Below are 25,301 nucleotides of genomic sequence, written 5' to 3' on the forward strand. Positions count from 1 at the left end.
CAACGAAAAAAATGTTATTCAGGATCAAATAGACTGCACGACAAAACTAAGCTGCTCCTGCAAGCCAGGTGAGCTGAGGGGGCGGGACTTGTCATTCTATGTGAGTAATAGGGCAGGTACAGCAAGCTGCTGGTTTGCATAGACAGTTCAAACCCACACCTTAGTGCTGCTGGTTCACGCTGAAGAGCCGAGGCTGACTGAGGGTTTATCTGTTCGAGCTGTTTCCTCTCTGGGCTGACGAAGCTTTCTTTTTCCAGTCATGAAGTAAGTCCAGCTTTTTCACCTGTTACCTGTTCAGTTCAACAGAAGTCAGCACATACCTGGGCTTGTTTGTCTAGCGGTGAATCACACTCGACAGACAGGTTTTTGTGACTTTATGTATGTGAACTGCTTTTTCTGTCAATGAGATTCCCAGTGTTGCCTCCTTTTGTGTCTGAACAGTCACACAAGTCGTCACACTGAAGGTAAACCAGAGGCCCGTTGAGTGTGACAGACTCAGACTGGATCTGACATCCATGGAGTCCTATCTGTCCCAGGTGTCTTCGCTGAAAGAAGACGACACTCCAGTTTACATCCAGCCACATTACAAAGAATCCTACCGCCTGGCCATCTACGCCCTGCTGTGTGGAGGCAGGGAGGCCTATGACGAGTTCCTCCGAGCCGAGCACATCAGCCACTTCCTGTCCGAGGAGGAGATCCTGTTCATTTTGGAGAATGCAGAGTTACCTTTTGTGGAGGATGACGAGGGAAAGCGGGCCAAGGACGCGCTCAGCCCCTCCACCTACTTTCCAATCGAGTCGGACGAGGAGGTGCCCGACCTGGAGCTGGGATGGCCCGAGGTGTCGCTGGAGGGCACCGACACGAACATCAGCCTGCTGTTCCACCCGCCCAGACAGAACACACCGAGCATCAAAGAAGTGGTGCGCAAACAGATACAGGAGGCGAGGCAGGTGAGAGGCAAACACTGTCAAGTACATGAAGAAGTACTCTGAAGGTATGAATGTGCTCAGATTCAGTTCACTTAGCTTCTGTTACAAGTGGAGTGGAGGGACTAAAACGGCTAATCTGCGGCACAAACGCAATGAAACACGCTCACATTTTACAGAAATGGATGAATCCAAAAGGATGGATTCGCGTCCCGGGACAGACGGGATCGACATCATGTGTACAGAACACAGCATCAGTATCACAGAATGAGCTCTGAGTTTTTATCACTTTATTATTGTGGTAAAAAAAACAAAAAAACAAAAACAATTTAAGCTGTTTTCATCCTCCTTTCCATCCTGTTTTCAGACCAGAGGAATTTTAGTTTTTTATTGTATTCGCACTGCAAGAACCAAGAACGGCTGTAGTTTTTAGAGTTATGCTATGACGGTCTGTTGGGTGACTTAAGTGTGTGCTGATTGGTTGAACACATGAGTCAATGAGACAACAGCTGGTAGTGATGGGCTTAAAAACAGAACAAAACATTTTACAGTTAGTTATATGTGAAGTGGAAGTTGTTCCTGTTGACGATATGAATGCGAACAGCAACAAGCCAATGCACTCTATGTAGACAAAAGTATTGGGACAGCTGCCCATCACACCAGCAGGGACTTTAATGACGTCTCATTGTAAACACACAGACAGCTTTGCAGCTCTAACAGCTTCCACTCTTCTGTGAAGGCTTTCCACAACATGTTGGAGTGTTTCTGTGGGAATTTGTGCCCATTCATGCAGTAGAGCATTTGTGAGGTCACACACTGATGTTGGACCAAAAGGCCTGGCTCACAATCTCCGTTCCAGTTCATCCCAAAGGTGTTGGATGGGGTTGAGGTCAGGACTCTGTGTGGGCCAGTCAGGTTTATGAGAAGCAAAGCTCCATTCAGGTGAAACATGCAGACTCCTGAAAGCTGGATACACTTGACTCGATCGCGATGGAGGAGCCGGCGGAGCTCATGAGCAGACACGTGTGTCAGTTTACACATGTCACAACATGGCCTCCCGCTCTTCTGTAGGTCAGGCCTGCCGAGTCCTGCAGCAGCTCATTCACTCTTACAAAACCATAATCTCCTGCTAAACAAGATGTTGCTGATTCTGTTGTAGGGGTTTTAACTGTCAAACCCCGGAGAACAAACTTAATGATCATCTGAGTCAGTGTGACGAGGGAAACAGCTGCTGTAAGTGGTTATAATGAGAAACTTCATCAAAATAATGACTTGAAAACTCTCTCAAAGGATAAATTATTCATCATTTCAATGAGGTTTCTCATCAATCACCAATCACTTAAGATTTCTTTTATCCCTTGAAAGATAAATTGCAGTTTAATTAAGACAATATAATTAATCATAAAGTTTTATAGATGTCAAAAAAATGTTGGCTCTTGATTGATGATTCAGCAGTTTGGCGACTGTGAGACGGACTCACTGTGTGTGTGTGCTGTAATCTGAGCATCTCTGTGTGTTTTGATAGCCCGGCCGGCCCTGCATTGCTGCATGTGAGCGACTCCTGAGAACAGATTGGCTGTTGAGTCGAGTTGAGTATCGGCTGAGCTCACTCACATAACTCGCCAACCTCCCCAAACACCTTCAGCGCTTCATTCCTTTTCACCCAAGCCTGAAAAAAAGAGCTATTTGTATGGTTTTGCTCACAGCCAATCACAGTAAGCGTTCTTCAGCTTAACGTGACACGTGATTGGCCCACTGCCACAGCAGCTACAGGCCATGCAGCCTGTCTTTTGTTAGGAATTAAAAAACGCAAATGCAACTGATTCACTGAAAATGTACAGTTTATTTACTGACAATAAATCAAGTCATTTTCAAGGAGAAACATTTCAAAGTTATAGCTTGAGATTTTGTGTTAATTTTCTTACGTTTATTTTTTAATGATTTTGAAGTTTGGACTGTTGGCATTTGATGTTTCTCATTATTTTCAATAATCAGTGGATTAATGGAAAAATCGATCAGTCAAAGTGGTGGGAAATGAGCTCCACCTCAGCCAACAGTAAAATCCTGTTTTCACATTAATGCACAACTAATAAGAATTCAGTACAAAATCTTCAAAACACTACACTTACACTTCAAGTACACTTTCCTGAACGGAGTGTTTTGACAGTGAGGATCTGAATGCCTCCTTCTAAACAACACAGACGTCCATTTTGACAGCAGTGAAAATGTGGCAGAAGAAGCAGCTACTTTGACATGAGAAACTGAATCACCTGAGGCGACTCATTAGTCAGTTTTCACTCTACAGGAATAAACAGAAAAAAGTTCCTCCTATAGCAGCACTACTGAGCACACGGCGTACAGGACGGACTGTATTAGCTAACCTACACACACACGCACACACACTTTCTATTCAGCTTCTTCACACAAGCTCCTGATGCAAAGAGCGAAGACATGAAGGTCACGTTTTGCTTTCAGACACATGATGTTAACCAGCCAGCGTGTCTCAGCTTGATTGTACCTGACGTTCAGCTCCCAGTTCAGCAGAAACTAATAGCTCAGAAATTACAGCAGGGTGTGTGTGTGTGTGTGTGTGTGTGTGTGTGTGTGTGTGGACACACAGATATCCTCAGCATCTGAAAGTGACTGATTTAATCCACACAGTGTGTAAACAGTGATGCGGTCGCGTCTGAATCGAGTGAAATTCAGTCTGAACTGCATCCAGCCGAACAACCAGGAGTCCCGCCTGCTTTCAGACTTGATTTCATCACAGTCTTTCCCTGCAGAACCACTCCTCACAGAACATCTACCTGATGCAACATGCTGGGATGCGGCCTGTTAATGATTTACCTCATAAACATTTAGATCAAGCCAGCAGACTCAGACTCTCGTAAAATGTGGTGAACATCCATGAAGAGGGTAAAACTAGCTGTGTTTTAGTTTTGTACATTCATTCACTCAGTCAGTCAGTCACTCATTCATTCATTCATTCATTCATTCACAGAGGTTTGGGTCTGCTTGGCTAAAATCAATTGTTTACTTGCTTCGATACAAAGTTTTCAGTCTGGTGAGAAATGCTCGCCTGCCCAACATTTTTACTGTTTCGTATAAGACTTGTCTTTAAATGCTGTTAAAAGTCCTAATTTTGACTGCTCCACACACCCATAGTCTGAATAAATATTGACTTTTCTGCATTCAAAGTGTTTCCAAATGTTTAACATGTCCCCAGGTTGTTGCCATAGCGATGGACGTTTTCACCGACGTCGACATTTTCAAAGAGATCGTCGCTGCCACGATGAGGAGGGTCGCAGTCTACATCCTGCTGGATGAGACGCACTTCGGCAGCTTCGTCACCATGTGTCACAGGATGGGCATCAACGTCCAGGACCTCAAGGTGAGGAACCTGCCGCCACCGTCGAATCAGACCCGCCAATGTCAAGCCGGTTTGAGAACTGATGCGGACAAAGCACACGGTTCAAAGGCTGGAAATTTAATCAGCAAAATGCCACTAAAACAATCTAAACTTGAGCAGGAAGTGAAGCCTGCCGCCCCTCACAGGCCTCTCCTCAAGCCTTAACCTATTTCAGTGACGCAGCAGTTTGCTGTCACACATCAGAAGGGATGACGTGAATATAAAAATACTTTTTTTTTGTCTAGTGAGATTTTACAGGATTTCAATCTGCTTAAGGAGTTTGCAGTCTCACTTTGGGAAAGCGAAATATTTTTCATGTGGTGGACCCCAAGTATTTGAAATGTAATGCTGATTACACAACAGCACACATTTCCAGCAATGCAAGAAAACTTTGGCTGTGGTTAAAAAAAGAAAAGCTTTCTAATATAACAGGCAAACCAGACACCAGCTGATGTTTATCTTGCAAAATTTGGCAAAAAATGTACTCAGACTGTTAATGCTGGAGACGTCCTGCACCTCCAGTGAGTGGGTGGTTTTATTTTTGGGAATGAAAAGCCAGAAATGTCAGCATCTTGAGCAACAAAAACAGACAGTAACATCTTAGAATAAAGCATTTGTACAAAACCATGAAAAGCACCTTAATCTGCTCTTAACGTGTTCCCACAGTCCCCGATGCAGAATGAAACGTGAAAAGTGCTGATATTTAAAGGTACCCTGTGGAGTTTGTGTCCTTTGTTAGATCAGTGTTTTGATGAGAGGAAGAAGAAGAAGACGAAGGCTAGCAAGTAAAAATGAACATGTACAATTTCAAATTGCATGAGGAAGCAAATGTTTTGACATGTTCGTCAGACCTCAGCGTGTTTTGGCCAGAAACTCCACGGGATACTTTTAACGCCTCGGTGATATTTTACCCTTTAAATGCTATAAATCCCCTCATTAAATTACCAGGTGAGAGCAGGCTGAGGAATAAAAGCCACCTTCATCAACTTGATCCTGTCTACTGAGGATCTTATAAAAACTTTAAGAGGATTTTGAGATTTTTGATGTCACTGCGTACAGTAAGATGCTGTAAAAGTTTCACTTCCTGTCTGGGCCACAAGGTGCTCAGACAAAACCGATGCTGACTATTAAAATCAATAATGTAGACAGTGAAGTACAACAAAATAACCCGTTAAACGTGATCTGATGTGGACGTTTTCTGACATTTTGGTGTGTAAAAATCGCCCATCTTCCTCTCCTCCAGCCGTACGTTTGTCGATTTGTATTCCACCGCCGTTCGCTGCCAGAGGAAGTTTGGCCTGCTGCATGACCTTTCTTCTATTGGCAGGAGCATTTAGTGGATTAAATCTGACATTTGCTCCACGCCCTCGTGAAAACGCTGTCATTTACCAGCATTCCCCTGCCATGTTTCCACCTGTCATTATCATACGAGAGACAACTGCAGCAGCCGCGGGACTGATCTGTTAGCGGGGCTGGATTTTCCTGTTGAACTGCATCAGAACAGGACAGGAGTCCAGACTCCACGACATCAGAGCTCACACGGTGACGGCTTTGTGAACTTTGTGCAAAGTGCTTAGCCAGTAGCCATACCAAAATACCAGCCTCAGAACAACTGACGCACAGGTTTGATCTTGTCAAGTATTACAAAGGGTGTCTGTGTGTGTGTGTCTCAGTGTGTGTGTGTGTGTGTGTATTAAAGCTACCAGTAATGGGAAAAAAATCCTGCTGTACTTTCCGGCTTTACTTTGTTAAGAATCTACTTAAACCCCCCCAACTATGAAGTCATAGCTGAAGTAAAATGAGTAAAACAAAACAAAAAAATAAATCCTCAATTCACAGACAGACTATACACACCTTTTTCCCTCACTGATCATGTCAGACTCGCTGGTTTTTCCTCCCGTTTCTTCTTCCTGAGGTATCTCCAACCTGTTGACGCTTTTTGTTTCTCCATCAGAACATTCGTGTTCGGACGGTGCGAGGGCAGCAGTATCAGTGCCAGTCTGGGATGAAGTTCCATGGAGATTTGGAGCAAAAATTTATTCTGATAGACTGCCGAACGGTGTTGTATGGATCATACAGGTGAGTCGGTCCTACCTTTACCCACTCAGATCCCACAGCAATTAAAGTATGGGTCCCGTTTGGTGCCTCTTATAGTTTTGCTCTGGAAAACCAGCACCCTGTCACTAAAATGCAGTCTGTATCAGGATGTCCTGTTTGGGTATAGACACTCAGCTGTGATTGCATCTAGAAGCTTTTATCGTGATCTGATCTCAGCCAGGTACAGGATGTCTTGGACCGACCTCGTAAAAACTTGGGAAAAAATTATGCCACATCCATTTAATTTCTGTTTGTTGACTAACTGCTAGTGTGTACGAGGCAAGAAGCAAAAAGACCCAAAGACAGACAACCGGGTGGGCAGACAGTAAGACTTTGGTGATTTATTGGAAGACTGTTGATACCTTAGCTTACAGAAAAGGGTAGCAAATCCAAAACAAAATAATTAGCTTGTGGAGCTCTGGAGTTCTAGTTTCTTCTCTGTTTTCTTCTCTGTTTGATCCTAAGTCCTGCCGTATATATTTAGTACAACAACGATTCAAATCAGAAAGCTTTGCATCAGCTCATTATTAGCAAGGTGTAAAATCTGCTCATCGTCATAATTTCTGCTGGCTCTCTGATGACTGTGTCGCCATTTTATTTTTCAGCTACACGTGGTCGTATGAGAAGATCAACCTCAGCATGGTCCTGGTCATCACAGGTCAACTGGTCTGCCATTTTGACGAGGAGTTTCGAAGACTCTACGCCCGCTCTACAGCTCCATCAGTTCAGTCCAAGGAGAGGTCATCTGTCCAGTACATGAGAGACTCTATGAGCCTGCAGAGCCTAAACTCCAGTCAGCTATCCCTCCACCAGATGAGATCCAGAGGGATGCATGGCATGAGAAGCGCCCAGGATGACAGGTTTCACAATCCCAAAATGTTGACCAGAGGCATGAGCATGCAGGAGAGGCTGCATCAGTCTCACTGCCCTGACATGGGAAATCTGGTGCGGGGACACAGTTACAGTGGAGAACTGCAGAGGCTTAACTCCATGACTCGGCTGAGGATGGGAACCAAGGACATCGGAGGCCACGTTACTCCAGAGAGGACTGGCTCTAACCTGAGGGGGATTGGTGACATACTGCTATCAAACAGTTTGTCTCAGCAGCATCTGAGGCACCAGAATCTCTATGGACCGGACCAGAATCTGATACCATTCAACTCTGAATCGTCACTCCACAGGTGGAAGATGGACACATACCTTAAAGAGAGCACTGCGCCTCCGAATGCATCATGTGATGTGATTTCCCCTGTGACGTCTCCATATAGCAGTTACACGGGCTTAAACGAGCATCAGTCTCAGCTGATCCACAGTAGATCAAGGGACATTAAGTCCAGGATGGACGAAACAAGACAAAAGAGGCTCAGCTTGCAGGACTACACCAGTCTCAGGCAGAGCCAAGAGTCCCTGAGGTATCTGACGGAAAGACCTTCCTTTATGTCCTCACTAAGAGGTCTGGACACGAATGTGGCAGAATTAGAATCAAATGCACAAAACGGTTATGGCTTGGAATCATCCAACCACAAAGACAGTGAGCCAAATAAGGAAGAAGTTCTGACTTCTTCTCACCGCTCTGCTTCTCACTACGATGTCAAAAAGGTTTCAGATCAAAAGATGACGCAGACGTATGACTGGCACGAGCCTCTCTCCAGGACAACCTCGGCGGGTGAATTAGATATGAAACTAAAGGATCCTTCACTGAAGCTCTCTCATTTGCAGCCCAGTGGTCTCAGTATCCAGCACACAAGAGCGATGGAATCTTTGATCGAAATCCCCGAAGAGAGAGAGGGTTCAAATACACGCGCCAACAGTTCAGACTTCATTGCAATCAATGAGGAGATTCACCAAGACGAAAAACATCTTCCACAGGAGTCCTATATGAAAATGAGCTTACCTGCAGAATCACAACATCAGGATCAAGCCAGAGGAAGCCATGGTTCTATTGCTAAAATGTCCAGCAGCTCAGACTCTGTTACTCCAGGAGAAGGACAGAAATCAATATGGGATGAGACACAAACTGTCCCTTCCACAGGGTTCCAGCATGCAGTGGATGCTAAGAGCAGTCACATGGAAAAAGGACAAACACAATACGAGGAACAGACCCTTCAAAGGAAAAATTCCTTGAGAATGAAAGTATATTCGCTGCTCACATCAGATGACAAGAAAACATCCAAAAAAGAGGAGAAGTCGCTCCAAAGAAAGACCTCATTGAAATCAAAGAATCCGTCGGGATTAAACCAACCACCTACCAACCAGCAAAGCATCTCCAGTTTGCATAACTCAGTCAGTGGGCCTTCAGAGACCGAGAAGCAAAAATCTCCGTTCCTGAGACTATCTACTCAGCGTTCAAGCAAAAAGAAGACAAACGTCTCAGCAGAGCAGGACCGAGGCTCTGGGTGCACTCAGGAAGGTGAGGGAGCGACTGTCTATCAAAGAACGAGAGTCTACAGTCGATTCGAATATTTGCTTACCACTGAAAATGTTTCCAAAGACAGAGGTTCTTCAGCGAACCGGCCCGACTCTGGCCATCCAGCCTATCAGTCACAAAGTGGCACTGACAACAAACTGGGAAGATTCATGCAGCGAGTAGGAAATCTTATAGGCAAGAACAAGTAGAGTTGCAGCAAGAGAAGAAGGCCGCCATGCTCAGGAATAAAAGGCAAAGCTGGTGCACAGTGAATCTGTTGTTTACTGATGTAATGTGTGTGTTCAGTGTGCAACCTTTCCCTCTGATGGCTCAGGTATCAGGGAAGTGCCTGTCCAATTCCCTGACATGGAAGTCACAGGCAGGGGGCGCTCAGGTGAAAATAACAGCAAGTCAAGTTGTTTACCAGTGAAGTTGAATCAGTTGATGTGACAAAAAATGATCAAGTAAGATAAAATGTAAAACTGAAAAATTATACAAAAATATATCAGTGTTTATAGTGAATGTGCTTGTTCCTTTCAAAGGTTGGTGAAAGTATAAATCTGGTGAGCTTTCATATTTTGTCTGTTCATAACAAATCCCATGAAAAGACCAAAACCAAACAATGAACTCATCCCACTAACATCCACAGCCTGGTTTCTGCTTCTGCACATCAGTGAGCCCTCACTCTCAGGTCATTTTGACTCAGTCCCACCTTGTCCTGCTGCCCCACATATACTCACATGACGTGGATTAGCAGAGGTTTGTTTGAACACCAGAGCACACCTGTGATGTGTGTGCATATGTGTACACGTTTTGAAGGTTATGTAGCCATCTTTTCTGACAGAGCACTCAACGCATGAGCTGACAGCATGAAGTAATCAGTGGACCTTAAATGTCAATTTGACAACTTTGACCAGGGCTTGTAGATGTTTATTAATTTCAGTCTAGTTATGCAAACTGTGAACATTGTGAGAAACAAAGCAGTGTCAGAGGTGAGAGCCAGAAAGGAAAGTCAGAGAGAAAATCATCCATTTGGGTCTTTTCATGGAATTTGTTAATAATAACAAACATAAAGCACCACCAGCTTCGTCCTTTAGTGTACTTTTGCTTTGTCTGTTTTGTAAAAATGTAGTTTTTCTAGTATGGCTTAATGTTGTGTGTTTGTGATGATTTTATCAAAAATGCATTAAAGATATTCATGCTTGTGGCACCTACGACTGTAAAACGGAGAAATCCAGATGTTTAATAAATAGAACATCAGGACAACCACTTTGACTGTGTTGAGACAAATGAGGTGTGACCTCTCTGACATCTCCACGAGCAGGTTTCATTGGATCTACGTTTTACTGAAAAATACTGTAGCTCCTTGGATCTCATTGAAGACTACTGGTTATCCAAACTCAGTAGTTTAGTAAGACATCGCCTCTGGAGAAAGGATCTATATAATATGTACATGTGACTTATCAATGTAGGTCACAGCAAAATTCCACTGGCTTCAATTGTATTTGTACTGCAGCAGAAGAGAATCAGAAAAAAAACCCCAAACACATATCATAAAACTAACAACGTGTATAAGTACCAGTGAGGGTACATCAGAAATGTGTTCCTTGAAGAACCTGGAAAAGGCAGTGTGGAAAACATTTCCACCTCAAGGTCTTTTTATTTGCTGCTGCCAACCTTTTGACCAAATCACATGATTTTCATCAGCAGATGGAGTTTTCTCACATGTTAATTGCATTTGTAAAACTAAATATTTTTCTACTTGTCATCATGACAGCTAGTAAATGTCCCCGCCGAGGAAGATCATGTGATATAACTGAAAGCTCCAGAACAGCAGCCAACTGGATGTTTGATTTAAATTGTTTTCTTTTTTCTGGTAAAATGTGTTCTGAATGCTCACAGATGAAAATGTGGATTGTTTCAAAAACAAATGCAACACTTGAGGGTTTTTAGGTGTGAAACATATGTTGTAAGTACAAGCAGATCTGATGAAAAAGCAATAAGAAAACCAACTTGTTTCTCGAAAGCATTTTTTCTTTAAATTCACATTTTCAGCTCAGCTGAAAAGCTCTTGTCAAGTCTGAGGTCACAGAAGATGAGATTTAAGTACTGCTTTACTTCTGTACCTGAAAACAAGACTTAAGGTCAAAAGCCATGCTAGCGACCCCAAGAGGTTGTAAAGTTTACTACACTTATTTTAGCTGTAAGTTTGCAAGATTCTGCTTTTATTTCCCTTGCCATTACAATGGTTAATGATGTAGTACTTATACTATATATATATACTTATAAACTTCTATGTTTTCGCAGGAACAGCTGTATCAGTATTGTCCTTAAAATGAATAAAAACATAAACACACAACAACAACATTGCACAACACTGCTTTGTACATTGAGGGTGCACTTGTACCTTTATTTTGAAAAAAATTCAGACAAATATCTACACTCTGTATAATAATGAGCTGTCAAAATTATATGTAAAATAAAAAGCTTTTTTAATCAAGCTGTTGTTTTTCATGCTTTTATTTGCGCGGCAGGAAGAAGCGTGTGTCTTATTCTACGACGAGGAGGATGTCTAGATGAAATACTCCAGGCACTTGTTCCTCTCATCATCCAGTTCTTGGGTCTCAATCTCAAACTTTTTCATGGCAATGAAATACTGAACAAACGGCTCTCCGAGGGCACTGCGGATGACGTGATCATCCGCCAACGCCTCCAGAGCATCATCGAGCTTCACTGGAATGGCGAACTCTTTCTGCTGACTGGGGGCTTTGCTCAGACTGCTGTCGACATTCAGGTTTCGTCTGATGCCGTCCAGTCCTGCGGCCACAGTAGCAGCCAGCACAATGTAAGGGTTGGCCATGGCTGAGCCCAGCTTGTTGTCAATGTGCATCTCCCTCCTGCCATGACACTTGATATTGAAGGAGCTGCTGTTATCATTGCAGCCACAGGTGGCACACAGAATTCGTTTGGGGTCTTTGATCGTCTTGGCGATGTGGCTCCGGCAGCCTAAGCCAGGCGACATCAGACAGCTCAGGGCGGCAGAGTGGGTGAGGAGCCCGGCCAGCCATTTCCTGCCGATCTCAGACAGATCATTTGCCTTCTCCCCGCTGTGGAAGAGGCTACGTCGACCATTAGCATCCCACAGACTGTGAGAGAGTACCCCAGCATTGTACAGTCCATCATCGGTGAAGAAACTAGCAATGTAGCTGTGTTTACGAGCCATCTCTTTGATGCCAGTGCGGAAGGTGAAGGCACTATCTGCGGCCGCAATCCCAAACTCTGGCCTCAGGTTGATTTCCATCTGGCCGGGGCCACTTGCAGACGAGATGCTGTCTATGTCTGCGCCCATGCAGTACATGCTATCCACCAGCTGCTGAAAGAAAGGCAGGTCATGGTTGCTGAGCAATGTGGTAGCTGGGAACATCAACGTCTTTGGTCCGATCCGGTCTGGTGCTCCGAGGACGCAACATTCGTAGGTGAAGGATGAGTGCAGGGAGAATCCCATGCTTTGGAGCTGGCCAAGGAGCTGCTTGGCGATGAGACGAGGTGATGTGCGAAGGGGGCTTCCTGTGACGGTGCAGGGGTCGCAGATGACCCGGGCTGTCTGCTCGGCCCAGGGCAACATCCTGAAGGTTGAAAGATCCGGGATCAAAAGGACATCACTGCTGAAGTTGGCAGTGCTGGCATTGTCCACTTCATTGCTCTTGGGGCTCAGGGTCAGCTCCAAGTAGCTTCTCGGCATTGGTACCCCATATGCTGCTTTCTCCTGTGGGTACAAGCAGCAGTTCAACATTTTTGGAAATCATTAATTTTCTTTTTGAGAGCTGGAGTTCTTTTTGAGAGAAGAAAATTTCTGTGTTATATGTATTCAGACATGAATACTGAGGTGATCATGCTAGCTTAGCATGAAGAGAAACAGGCGAAAACAAACACAGATGAAATATGTGATGTGATGTAACAGAAGGGAAACCACGTGTTAATTAGAGAGATGTGCCAGTCAACTTGTTTTAAAAATTGGACATAGCAATGCTAAATGTTTCCTCCTGCTTCCTGCCTTTAAGCTAAGGTATGTTAAATGCCTCACTGCTTGAGCTTCATCATTTTCTTAGAGATCAATAGGTAGATAGATAGATAGAAAGATAGATAGGTGGTTAGGTGGGTGGGGTGTATTACATGGAAGAAGCGGACAGGCACTGTCTTGGACCTGGACACCCCGTGGAGGTCGGTGGCCTCGAAGCGAACAAAGTTGATGTTTTCTCTGGCAATCTGCTGCTTGATCTGCTCCATGGCTGAAATGAACCTCTGATTCCCAAAGATCTCCACAGTCTCGTTATCTTTGGAAAACAGTTTGAAATGTCTGCTAAAACACTGGACAACCGTTGGAGAGTTTGATTTCAGACACAATGTAGTCCATTTTTGAATAAAAACATAAGTAAACCCATGTATTTCCCTCAGTATTTCTAAAGGTCAGGGCTCAGTTTGATTTCAGTGAGTACTGCTAGATGATAAATCTGATGAGCTATGAGCTAATTTAAGATATGTTAGTCTCTGTCAGTACCTTGACCAACAGTAAGAGTATGCCAATTTAGAAACAGTGTCATCAATACAGAGAGCGCTGACAAGTTGATTTTTTGTTTGTTTGTTTGTTTGTTTGTTTTAGCTGTAATATGTCTCTTGTATCTTGGTTACATTTAGATAAAAAATAGAATCCCATTGGTAAAACAGCCTTTAAATAGACAAAATAAGCCATTGTTTCAAATGTAAAAATTATTTTTTTTAGAGATGTTGAGATGTAGATCCTCCTACTGGAACTCAAGACCAAATTAAACTACAAACTGACAAATCAATTCGTAACAATTGAAAGGCCTCTTTTTTCAGGTAAAAGAGGTCATCCGTCAATCACTGAATCCGAGTTAAATCAAAAAAGCCACAATTCAAAAATATTTCTTGAGTGTTGGAACCCTGTTAGCGAAGACCTCAGTCTAATCTCAATATGCATCTTCATTTCTATCAGGGATAAAATTTTAACCAAAGCATCACCAACCTGTATGAGAATCTCCAGTCTCTCCCCAGGAGCTGCTGCTTGCATTTGTGTGTGGACTGACTGTAGGCTGACTATTTGTGTTGGCATCAGACCTGAATGAGCTGGATGAATCCATGGTGGAAGGCAGCTGAATGGATGTGCTCTCTCTGGAGCTGGGCCCCCTTCTGGAAGCATCAGAGTGGGGTTTGAAGGTGCTGAACACCCTGTTGGGGTTTCCATCGTCCTGCCGTCCTTCGGGTCTTCCGCTTCCACCTCTACCACCGCGGTTGTTGCTGCTTCCGTGGAGGTATGTGTAAGGACTCCCTGGCTTCCCATCCACTCTTCCCCGGATGCTGAGCAGAGGACTGTCCCTGAGGATGGTCTTCAGCTCCTCCATGGTCTGCCGGGGGACACCCATCTCACCGTAGGACACCCTGGTTTGAGAAGACGCATCTCTGGTCCAGTCGTCCCCAACGGCAGGTTCATCCACCCTGGGATCTTCGGGTCTCTCTGGGGGTCTGTGAGGCACAGGGCCAATGGAGATCACAGTGGGGGTGTCTGGAGGTAAAGGGATGCTGGTGGGAGGGTGGACGATGGAGGGACCTCCTCCTCTTCCTGCCGCTCTGCTGCTCCAATCCACCGGTGGCACATATTTTCCAGTCACCCGCACTCCCTTCCTGTTGCCCAGACTCATCCCTGTGCCATCTATCTGGTCTTTGCTCCTAGTCTGTCCCTCCTGGAAAACACACAATAGATCTGTCACAAGTATTTAGTAAGAGAAGTTTGTATGAAAAGAGTCACAGAATGGTGCAAAGAATCCAATCTAGTCGACAAACACATCAAAAGCATGCATCCATTCACACTTTTGTGCTGAAACAAAATGAAAGAGTTAAATGTGGCTTTGTTACCTTGGAATCTTCAGAGTCATTCATTTCTTTCTTTGTAATCTTTCATGAACTGTGATTTGGAATTTCATAGCCCTCTTGTGAAGGCAGAGCCTCACTCGCACATTAATTTTTATAGACAATTGGTACAATAGTGACGGATTAGAAAATTCTCTTTGTCCCACCGACACTCACTGGAGTCCGGCTGGAAACTGGCACCTGCCGGCCTGCTGGTGGACACTGAACCACTGCTGCTTTGAGCTCATTGGCTGTGGGAGAGGACAATTCAGTGCTGCCTTTGTGTCACTGCAGAGAGAAACAGCAGAGCTCAGCAGCTCTGTTTGTGCTTCCAGAAAGATAAGGGAGCAAAAGTATTTATTCCAGTGAGATGAAAACGCAGCAACTACGAGGAGCAGACAATGAGTTTGGTTTGTGATGGTCTGCGCGTTAAAGAGCTGCGATCTGAGTGAAATCTCTGGTCAGCAGGGAACGTCAGCTCAAACAGAAGTCTAGCTGTTTTCTGCTTAAAGGAACAGTTCACCCAAACGTGACACTTCAGTCATTATCTCCTCAACCCACATGCTGATGGAAACTCGGATGAAGTTTCTTAGTCCACAAAACATTTCCAGCATAATCCAGTTCTCCGGAAGCACCGAGGTCCCAAATCAATTTGAAAAGACAATATTGTGAGAGTAGATGCATGTTTCCTGGTGTGCGTTGACACAAGAGAAAATAGTTCCTACATGAAACTGGTCACAACGACGTTGAGTTTTTCAGATGTATTTTTTTTGTCTCTTTGAGCACAACAAGTGAAGTGCCATCTAGTTCCATTATGGTAAAGTAAAAGCAGGCATTTCTACAGCCGATATCTCACAACTCTGCAACTCCATGATGGATGGATGAGCAGCACTACAGGGAAGAAGAAACATGTATTTTTAACTTTTATGAAAGACAAATCAAGCTGTGCTGACGGCAGATGAGCGCCAAGCTACAGGACTCGTGTGAGGCTATGTTTCATGGGTCTGCGTTAAAAACAAATGTTCTCGCTAGGACGTCTCCCGGAAAGAAAAATTACTTAATCAGAAATGTCACCTAAACTCAATTTAAGCTCAAATAAATATTAATTTTTGAGCAAATTATTATTTGAAATTTGTTCTTTATCTGTTGTATCGTGTGCTTGTCTATGAACTCGGCTTTAACTGTATTCTCACTATACAATGGAGTTTAACTGACTAACCAACCAATGAGTGTCTCTATTTGCTCCTTGGAATTTGTCAGGATTAATAATCAGAAAACAGACTTACAGAAAAAAGTATTAACAAAAGACTTTCCATGACCAGACAGTTTTATGAATGGTTTACTGTTGCTCTAGTAGCAAAACATTACTGCGGTGATATTTTAAGAAAGCCTCTATTAGAATCCTATAGTGTGACTTACAAAGAGATACTGAGAGATATCTTTAAGGGTTTATTTGACATGACAGACCTCCTGTTTATCTCACTGAACCTCCGGCGAGAGTGACTCAGCTCTGACTTCAACACTCATGACTCAGCATGAGACACTTCCTAATATCAAATGATTCATTATAGAGAACTTAATTAGGATGCAGTCACCTCAGAAATCAGCTTCACATCCTACCGGCATCAGCTTTAATGTGCTGGTCAGTGATACAGACCTACGTGTAATCAGAAGCTGCTGTCACTTTTATCCAAGCTGATAAACCAGTAAAGGCTCAGTTCACACAAATTGCAAGACGAGGATCTAATGTGGTTTTTGTTTCTGATCGAACATGTTGTGTTGCAGTGGAAGTGGATACAGATGTGTATAGAGTTTTGGCACACAAAGACACTTTGCACAGGATGTCAGTGAAATCCTACTGCCAGTTTGCATCTTAACAATACAATAAATGTTTGCTTTTGGCCTGCGACCCACCGTTTAGTTTCACTTGTTGTCCTCCAAGGGAAGAGTGGCCATAAACAGTATCGTAACTGATTTGTCCAGAGAGTATGTTATTCTGTGACTAAAGAGCCTAAAATATAGCAATTTACACAAAATATTACATCTATCAGAAAAGACAGCTTTATCTACAGCTTAAAGCAGTGAAAAATATTTTAATAAGTCAGCAACAGCAACGCCTCTTGGATGCATGCATGGTTAGATACCATCAAGGGAAACAAGGAGAAATAATGAATAAATGAATTTATTTCATTTATTCACTCATTTTTGTGCAAAGCTTTACAGATTTTTCTTTCAATTGTTCAATAAACTCCATCAATTTGAAATCTAGCTTGGCCAAAGTGGGCGCAGGGCGGTTCTGGAGGAGACCGCCTTTGGTTTTGTTAAAACACTTTTGGTCGTAATGTTTCAGTGTTTCTTTGTGGTGATTTCTGGTGTCCACACGTGGCTGCACGAGGCCTCAGCAGCCAGCAGCTGGTCGCAGCTGCATGGAGGCAGGGAGATGTCTGGGCAGAACACCTCGCGTTTTCAGGGTGGGGTTTAAAAGAGCTGCCAAACTGCGGGCAGTTCAGCGTAGGCAGGACCGGAAGTTCCCTGGGTTTCTCTTCAAAATAGAGCTCAAGGTGTGTCACAAGAACAAAACATGGAGACAGCTGTTGTGAATTAAGCAGTAATATAACAGTTTAATCATATATAAAATTATACCTGAGAATAACATTTTCAGAAATATGACAAATAAAATCCATTTCACCGTTTCTTACATCTAAAGGCTGTAAAGCAGAAGTCAAGGCTGAAATACTGAACAATGTTTGTTTTTATGGGAGGACCCTGTGATTCCAGTTTTGTCATGTGTTGGTGGTAATTTTTGTATTTGAACTTTGCTAGAAGGATCACAACTTCAGAGAAATCACCTGAAGGCTGCAGAAACTGGTTAGACAGGGTTGTACAAAGTTTGCCTGATAAATGTTTACACTTTGGTGATACAAGTATTTATATTGTGTTTGGTACCATATTAACCCAAATATTATGTTTTAGTTTTGGTTTTCTGAAGTGATGGAGGACTACAGAACAAGACAGTAATGTAGAGTCCTCACCACAGTAACTCTGAAGTACTGACTGCTTACTAATTATGAATTTCCTACATGGCCTTGCAGGCTAACACTTTATATCAAATGTGGAAATTTTAACAAGAAATCCTCTGGTAACAGCCTAAACCAAATGAAGAAAATCAGGATTAGAAAATTTTATATTTATGTGCAAAATTTTAAATGAATTGTTTAGTGAAAAGAAATCCTTGAATTGCTTGTTTCGCCAGTTCAACAGTGGAAAAAAAAGAGAGTGATTCCGACTTTACAAAAATCAAACAAATAAACAAAACTGGGAAAATCAATTAAAAAAGATAACAGAAGCGCACGCTAACTCGTAGTACTGTTTTATTGTGAAAGTTCTGACAGGAAGTTGTCTTCTTCTTTCTTTTCCAGGCTGACAGAGTCGCCGCTGCGGATCAGGAGACTTCGGCTCCGCTCGGAGAAACAGCAACGGACTGTATGGTGAAGAACCGTTTACCCATTTTACCTTTTTCTGGGGACCGGCTGTATGATTAAGCTACAATCTTCAATGAGTAAGCATATCCCAGTAAGTAAAATGTTTCCCGCGGCTGCCATTTTGTTTCCGTTTTCATTTCCTCGCCTTGTGTTTTAACTCAGTCCTCTATCGTTACCAGCTGGCCTTCATGTTTGTTCGGTGAAATCACGGCCTGCTCGTCGTGAGCCCGGTTTAATTCCGCCCCGACTCGAACGTTTAACGTCAAATCTTCCTGTACCGTAACATAAGCAGACTGCGCGGATGTTTGTCCCGGTTATTTAAGCGTAGCTGAACCCTGCTGGGGTGCTCGTCATGGGGAGGAAGCGGGCTGCTCCTGACTCGAAGTTTCTGACGGATAAAATCGACGTATTTCTCATGTGAAATAAGTCAAAAACGTAAAAGACATTTTGTTCCCGGTTTCCGACACAGACTGTCCCCGCGCTGCTTTGGCGAGGCGTCGTGTTTGTCACCTGAACGCACCGTGTAGCTCTTTGACAGTGCCTATAGGCCGCTAACGCTATATGATGGCGCCCGGGCTGTCCGCACACAAAGGACACTTTACGGCTCTGTAATGTAATGCAACATCTAGTCAAAGCACCACTTCTGTACTTCTCACCTCTTTTGTCTTTCCACATCACACATTTCATATTTTCTGAGTCTGCCAGCCGCTCCGTTTTGCTCGCTGTGCAACATTTTCCACCAAATGCTGTTTCCCCAGCCGGAAAATACCGGATTAACAAAAGCATAGTTGAACAGCTTAGGGTTTAATATTTGAAGCATAAGCTGCAGACAGACACGTCCAGTACAGCAGGCCTTCAGGTGGTACACCCGCCTCGGGGGGTGGGTGTTGAGGCCAAACGCTTTAGGAGCAGTGAAAGCGTTTGTGAGTCAGATTTGTGGTGATAATAAGAGAGTGTTGTGTTTAAAGCCCAGCAGAAGGCCTCGTGGTGAGCTCAGCTTTCACAGATATGACCCAGATGTCAGAAATGACACATCCTTCCTATTGTACTCCAGCAGCCATTAGGTAAGACGGTGCAGCGTGACTTTATATAACACCCTGCTGGGTAGAGTTTCATCTGTGCCCTGTATTTCTTCTTTATATCTGCCTTTTGGTTTGAGGCTGTTTTGTTTTCTCTTGTTAAGCTCACCCGTTCAGTATGGATCAAATCCCACACCCCACAGTGGATGGTGTTTATCTTAAACACACACACACACACACACACAGGGAGGAGTTTAATTGGTCTGAAAGTTGTTTGAAAACACTGGACGACCTGATTTCAGTGTAATAATGAGTGTTAATGTAAACGCAGGTTTTCTTCTGTTACGATGACCTCATTTCATTTCTGTCAGGGTTTTTCGTTGGCTGTGGACGAGTGCAGGAGTTGCAGGAAGAGACCATTTAAAGACGTCAGACAAAGAAATTGTGTCGTATTTGTCCGTCTGCTGTGCCTTTTCTGTGTTCCACCTTTTCTTGTGAAGAACTGATGAGTTTGGCTTTTCAGCGTCGGTTTCAGTGTGCAGGAAGGTGTCTTCAGTGTGACGCTACAGACATGAATTCACTCTGATGTTTAGAAGAGCTGACCAATAAGTCATATTTTCATAGTCGCTGTGATGTGAACGTGTGCGACAAACACATTGCAGCTAATCATTTTATTCACACACACACACACACACACACCGCGCACTCACACTCAGCATCAGATGGCAGAGCGTTCACACCATTCGGCCGGTCAGGTAAAGCGACCCTCAGCTTCGATGGTGTGACGTTGATGGCGACCGCGAGGTTAGCGAGCACAGCGTCTGCCTGAGAAGGAGAAGAGCTCACATCCTCACTGCAGTGAGGTCATATTGTCATGCAGTTTTTTGTCATATTAAGTTATCGTTTTGTGTTATTGTGCCAGTTATTGTGTTTTTGTTTTTCCACTTAACAAAAAATAGTCCAGGATCAACAGTAAAAACAAAATAATCCAGACTGTTCAGTAACCCTGACAGCCTTCCAGTCCTTCAGGGTGTGTCAGTCGAGTCCTTACGCTTCTGAAGATGTAAAAAAGGACATTTCTTTTGTTTCTTTTGGTTGATAACGACTGATTTCTCTGATGTTTAAAGTTAAGTTCAAACTTAGACTATTTGACTGTTCCAAGTTTGAGTGAATCACGTTCTCCAATAACATCTTGGACGCAAAGTTAGTTGGTGTAGTTAACATCGGTAACAGATTCTTTTTCCTTTGTGATAAAACATAAAGTCTGGTTTTAATGAGGATATTTTACCTTTTGTCTTTAAGCTCTTTTAGTTATGACAGTGAAGTGAATCTCTTTGAGTTGTGAGGTGAGGACCTTTGGGGCCTTAACATCATCATGTTTCTGCCAGCCGTTTAACAAATAATTCAGCACATAAGCTTAGTGTTCGTACTCTGCTCACTGTCACTTTGTTTGCAAAATGAATGGGTGGAACTCGTCGTGAAATAAGGATACCGTTGGCTGCGAAACCTGACATTAGTGGTGGAGTCACAGGACGGCAAAACATTTTCTGCCACCGGTCTTGGGTCTGTTATCTATGGGAACAAGGAGAATACAAAGTCCACCACCAGGAGCTGTGCTGTCACGTGTCTCTTTTTTTAGAGTCTGTGTTTTTAAAAACATCTTCCTCTTCCTCCTCTCGTGTCCTGCAGCAGTTCTGTGGTGTTCTGGGTCACACATTTATGGAGTTTCTGAAGGGCAGTGGAGACTACTGCCAGGCTCAGCACGCTGCCTATGCAGACGAGTGAACAGCCGAACTCGCCATCGATCCGACGCACTTGAGCCGCAAGAGGGACCCCGGGAAGTTGGCAGGACCGGGACGCCTCCCAGAACCAGCGACAACTCGGCCTGGATGGGGTAACTCCACCCGCTGCACACTGCCCTCGTCGGCTTCCGCCTGGCCTGAATCAAGGTGGAACCAGCCTTGTTTTTTTTGTTTTTCTTCCTTTTCTTTTGTTTTATTGCGAAGCAGAGGGTTTTGAGTTGTTTCTCTGGTCGTCCGCCCTTTTTTCGGCCGCTCGCTCCCCAAATTTGCCCGTCACAGCCTTCGTTTGTGTTCAGCCTCGCCAACCTCGACTGAAGACTGGAGGATTTCTGTTTCTGGGTTTCTAGAAGCTAGCTGGACACGTTTTGTTTGACATTCCCTCCGAGTTAAACTCAGTGTTTACATTAGTGTTTTTAAATCTGTGGAAGACTTTTGTTATTTTTGCGTTGTCACCATGGCTCGTATGAACAGACCCGCCCCTGTGGAGATCACCTACAAAAACATGAGGTTCCTCATTACCCACAATCCCACCAACGCCACCCTGAACAAGTTCATCGAGGTGAGTCCCAGTTTCATTGGTTAAAATTTACTGAGTCACACTTAAGGGAAATTTACAAGGTTACAAATTACAAAAGTCCCCGAAACTTCATGTTCACATTTTGGAAACGTGTAGGACGAAGTGCTGATGTGCTGGGAAATATTTTTATATGGAAGCTAATAAAACATTCAACGTGATCTGATTAAATGTTTCCACAGAAGCTCTCCTGCTCCTGTGTTTTTTTATTTTCTTATAAATCCTGTTTTTGCAGGAGCTGAAGAAGTACGGAGTGACCACCGTCGTGAGAGTTTGCGAGGCCACCTATGATGCCACCCTGGTGGTGAAAGAAGGAATCCAAGTTCTGGTGAGTTCAGGCCTGCCGACCTCCTTCATGACTGTTGATGCAGCTCTGTGTTACACTAAACCCTGACGGGTGTGTGTGTGTGTGGGTGTGTTTTCTAACCGTGTTTGTTTATCATGTTGTATAAAATTTTCCATCCATAAAACTCATGATGTCATGATGTTGCGCTCACAGCGTCCTGTTGCCAGCATGGTGCTTTAATCATTAAATCTAAAGATTTTTTTTTAGACCTGACATGTAGAAAGTTCCTTTGATGCTTTAGTTTCCTAAACACAATGACAGAGAAGATAAGCCCTCCCTGCTGGCGTCAGCCTCACTCTTCTTTTGTCTCCGGTTCTGAGAAACTGGGCGGATGACGTCATTTCCTCTTTTCTCCCTCTTCTTTCCCAGGATTGGCCGTTTGACGATGGAGCTCCTCCCTCCAACCAGATCGTGGACGATTGGCTGAACCTGCTGAAGCTGAAGTTCAGGGAGGAGCCCGGCTGCTGCATCGCTGTCCACTGTGTGGCAGGGCTGGGGAGGTGAGCGCTCGCTGCCAGAGGGATTAAAGTATTACGTTCCTATCACACGGGATAATATTTTACATGTGATTTCTGTCAGTCGTCTTGCCTCGTCCTGTTTGCACATCCTCTGATGCAGAAACTGTTAGCGCTGTTGACTGGTCTGAGTATAAACTGTCCTCCTGTTTTGACGTCAGGAAAATTAGGAGCAAGACCAGCTTCGTCCACACAATCACTCGTGTCAACCAGAAATCTTTTTAGTGTTAGTGTTTATGTGTCTCCCGTCATATTTGGTTGTGGAAGACGTGACTAGAAAGTTGGAAATCAGCATCAACCACCAGCCAAATGCTGGTAAAATGCTGGCGCATTTCAGCCACAGAATAACGATTTGAAATTGAGCGTCTGGTGAATTTATGTGTTAAATTTCATTTTGACAAACAGAAGGAGGTGAGACATCTGTTGTTGCCGTCCGAAATTCAAGCCAGAAAAATGCAAAGCAACAGTCTTGTTTTGTCCCACTTGTGTGTTTGCGTAGTTTGGACAACAGCCCATCAAACAGGTTGTTTTTGTTGTGACCTGAGGTTCAGGAATAGCTCCACGTCCACTCCCTGAACTCCTAATTTGTTGGTGTCGTCTTACACCTGCGGCTCTGTTTAACACGCAGGCTTTAATTAGCTGAGCTCAGCCACAGACGTGAAGGTTGGAGAGAAGGAGGAGGAGAGAAGTGTTGAATGGGTGGGACAGTGTAATCACCTGACGTGCTCCGTTTCCTCCTGCAGAGCTCCGGTTCTGGTGGCCCTCGCCTTGATCGAATGTGGGATGAAATATGAAGATGCTGTCCAGTTCATTCGACAGTAAGTTCACGTTGTCACGGTGACAGACTGAAGCTCAATGGCACCTGGGGATTTTAAGAAGCCTGAGTACATATATGCACATAGCAAAGGTAGTCGGGAGGGCAGGAGGGGGGACAGAGGCAGCACAGGTCCTGAACTGGAATCAGACTGGAGGTGTGAGGCTTAACCCAGAATACTGTTTATTTTTTTAGCCCATGCAAACATTGTTATTCAAAAAGATTTCCAGGCTAAACACATGTAGTTACATTTGTATATTGTGACCAGGACTCATTTAACAGCTGAACAAAAAAAAGGACTCGCGAGCGCCCTCTGCTGGACAAACTATGTAACCGTGACTTCCCTCGAACGTGCAGCAGGTTCCTTCTCCACAGCAGTTTGTCTGTGGTGAACCCAAACTGGCTGACGTCTGAGTGCTTGGCGGTTTGCCACTAATTCTGACATCTTCCTGTTTTTCTGCGAGACGACATTTGTCCCAGAAGCTGAGTGTTTGGGTGGTCCTTGAGGCTGGAAGCTACAAGACAGGGTTGAAAATGTCACCCGGAATACGTCATCGCCGTATGTGTAATGATTTCACGTCTCGTCGTCTCTTCCAGGAAGCGTCGAGGAGCGTTCAACAGCAAGCAGCTGTTCTACCTGGAGAAATATCGTCCAAAGATGCGCCTGCGCTTCAAAGATTCCAACGGCCATCGCAATAACTGCTGCATCCAGTAGAGCCAAACCCTGAGCCACGCCAACCCCCCTCCCACAGCAGAAGAGTTCAGTTCAGCCTCGCGAGCTTCTTACCTGGCAGGTCGTTTCTTATCTTTTCTTTCTTTTTTTTTCTTGTGTTGAAGTATTTTATCTTGAAAAACCATGTGTTTACTGTCCCCTTCTTGCGCCGGGTTTGAATTTAAGTGTCAAAAAAAAAAAGAAAAAAAGAAAAAACACAAACCAGTTTTCTCTTCATGTGCCCAGAAAAAAAACCCAGAAATGAGGCAGGGCAGCGCTGAGTCGTGTGTCGTAAGGATGTTGGATTACGTGTTTGTCTGCATCCCAAAGATTTTGATTGGCCAGTTTACACAGCCTGAGAATTAAAAAACACCCCGTTCACTGTTAGGGTTCTGTTTGGAGACTGACGAGAAAGAGGTATGCCTTCCTTCAGATCAGATGGTTCATCCCTAAATGCCTTACAGTCGAAGTGGAACAAAGGCAATCGAGGCGGGAGGCGTCGACTCTTGCCAGCATTTGGAAGACGCGTTTGACTTTTCTACTCGAAACAAACAGAAAAAAAAACAAAACAAAATCGTTGCCTTTGTCTCGTGCAGGAAGTCTTACACTCACTTAAGCCCTTCAGTAACTATTTTTTAATATAAAATGCTTAACTGTTGCAATATTTGTCAATTGAAAGTCTAGGAACTTGTTTCGTTTCTTTATCAAACCTTCTGTTTACTAATTAACTGCCATGTCCGAAATGTGATTATTTTATTTTTCTTTCTTTTTTTTTTTTTATTTTATTTTTTGGCTTCAAACTGGACTTCCAACGTCTGCGATATTTTGTATGCCTTTTTATTTGATGTCTGTAACTTAAGACTTGGATACTTGATGATTTTATGTATTTGAAAATGTGTATTATTATTAGGTTGGCTATTTATACTATCAATGGATGTGTGATTTAGTACCGTGAGCGACAAAAGTTGTACCTGTTCACCAACTTGTGAGAGTACATTAAATGATACACTGAAAAACAACAGAGAGAAGTTTGTGGCTGGTTATTTCCACAGGTTGAACAGCAGGAGATAGAAAAGATTAGTAAGGACAAAGTTAGGGTGGCTTTGAAGAGCATGAAGAGTGGGAAGGTGGTTGGTCCTGATGACATACCTGTGCAGGTATGGAAATGTCTGGGAGAGATGGCAGTGGAGTTTTTAACTGGTTTGTTTAACAAGATCTGGAGAGTGACAGGATACCTGTGGAATGGAGGAAGAGTGTTTTGGAGCTGATTTTC

General features: G+C 43.8%; 3 protein-coding genes across 4 annotated transcripts; 2 read left to right on the forward strand and 1 right to left on the reverse strand.

The window, feature by feature from the left end:
* Nucleotides 1–135: 135 nt before the first annotated feature.
* Nucleotides 136–10,390, forward strand: LOC124051407 (protein FAM83B-like). The gene is made up of 5 exons (XM_046374757.1): nucleotides 136–264; nucleotides 442–950; nucleotides 4,153–4,317; nucleotides 6,290–6,414; nucleotides 7,038–10,390. Exons 2-5 carry the CDS (start codon nucleotides 516–518, stop codon nucleotides 9,046–9,048), a joined length of 2,736 nt encoding a protein of 911 aa, XP_046230713.1. The 5' UTR covers nucleotides 136–264; nucleotides 442–515; the 3' UTR covers nucleotides 9,049–10,390.
* Nucleotides 10,391–11,142: 752 nt separating this feature from the next.
* lgsn (lengsin, lens protein with glutamine synthetase domain) lies at nucleotides 11,143–14,602 on the reverse strand. Its single transcript, XM_046374825.1, has 3 exons — nucleotides 13,884–14,602; nucleotides 13,013–13,173; nucleotides 11,143–12,605 (listed from the first exon to the last, which is right to left on the reverse strand). Exons 1-3 carry the CDS (start codon nucleotides 14,554–14,556, stop codon nucleotides 11,412–11,414), a joined length of 2,028 nt encoding a protein of 675 aa, XP_046230781.1. The 5' UTR covers nucleotides 14,557–14,602; the 3' UTR covers nucleotides 11,143–11,411.
* Nucleotides 14,603–18,160: 3,558 nt separating this feature from the next.
* Nucleotides 18,161–25,047, forward strand: ptp4a1 (protein tyrosine phosphatase 4A1). 2 transcript variants are annotated; one of them, XM_046374838.1, is made up of 7 exons: nucleotides 18,167–18,323; nucleotides 20,955–21,159; nucleotides 21,539–21,626; nucleotides 21,877–21,969; nucleotides 22,357–22,487; nucleotides 23,246–23,320; nucleotides 23,914–25,047. In XM_046374838.1, exons 1-7 carry the CDS (start codon nucleotides 18,299–18,301, stop codon nucleotides 24,029–24,031), a joined length of 735 nt encoding a protein of 244 aa, XP_046230794.1. In that variant the 5' UTR covers nucleotides 18,167–18,298; the 3' UTR covers nucleotides 24,032–25,047. The 2 variants fall into 2 exon arrangements, with proteins under 2 accessions (XP_046230802.1, XP_046230794.1); XM_046374846.1 differs by having other exon boundaries at nucleotides 18,161–18,337; nucleotides 20,955–21,626.
* The last annotated feature ends 254 nt before the right edge of the window (nucleotides 25,048–25,301 follow it).

The sequence above is a fragment of the Scatophagus argus genome, chromosome 2 (assembly GCF_020382885.2).
Source record: "Scatophagus argus isolate fScaArg1 chromosome 2, fScaArg1.pri, whole genome shotgun sequence".
NCBI lineage: Eukaryota > Metazoa > Chordata > Actinopteri > Scatophagidae > Scatophagus > Scatophagus argus.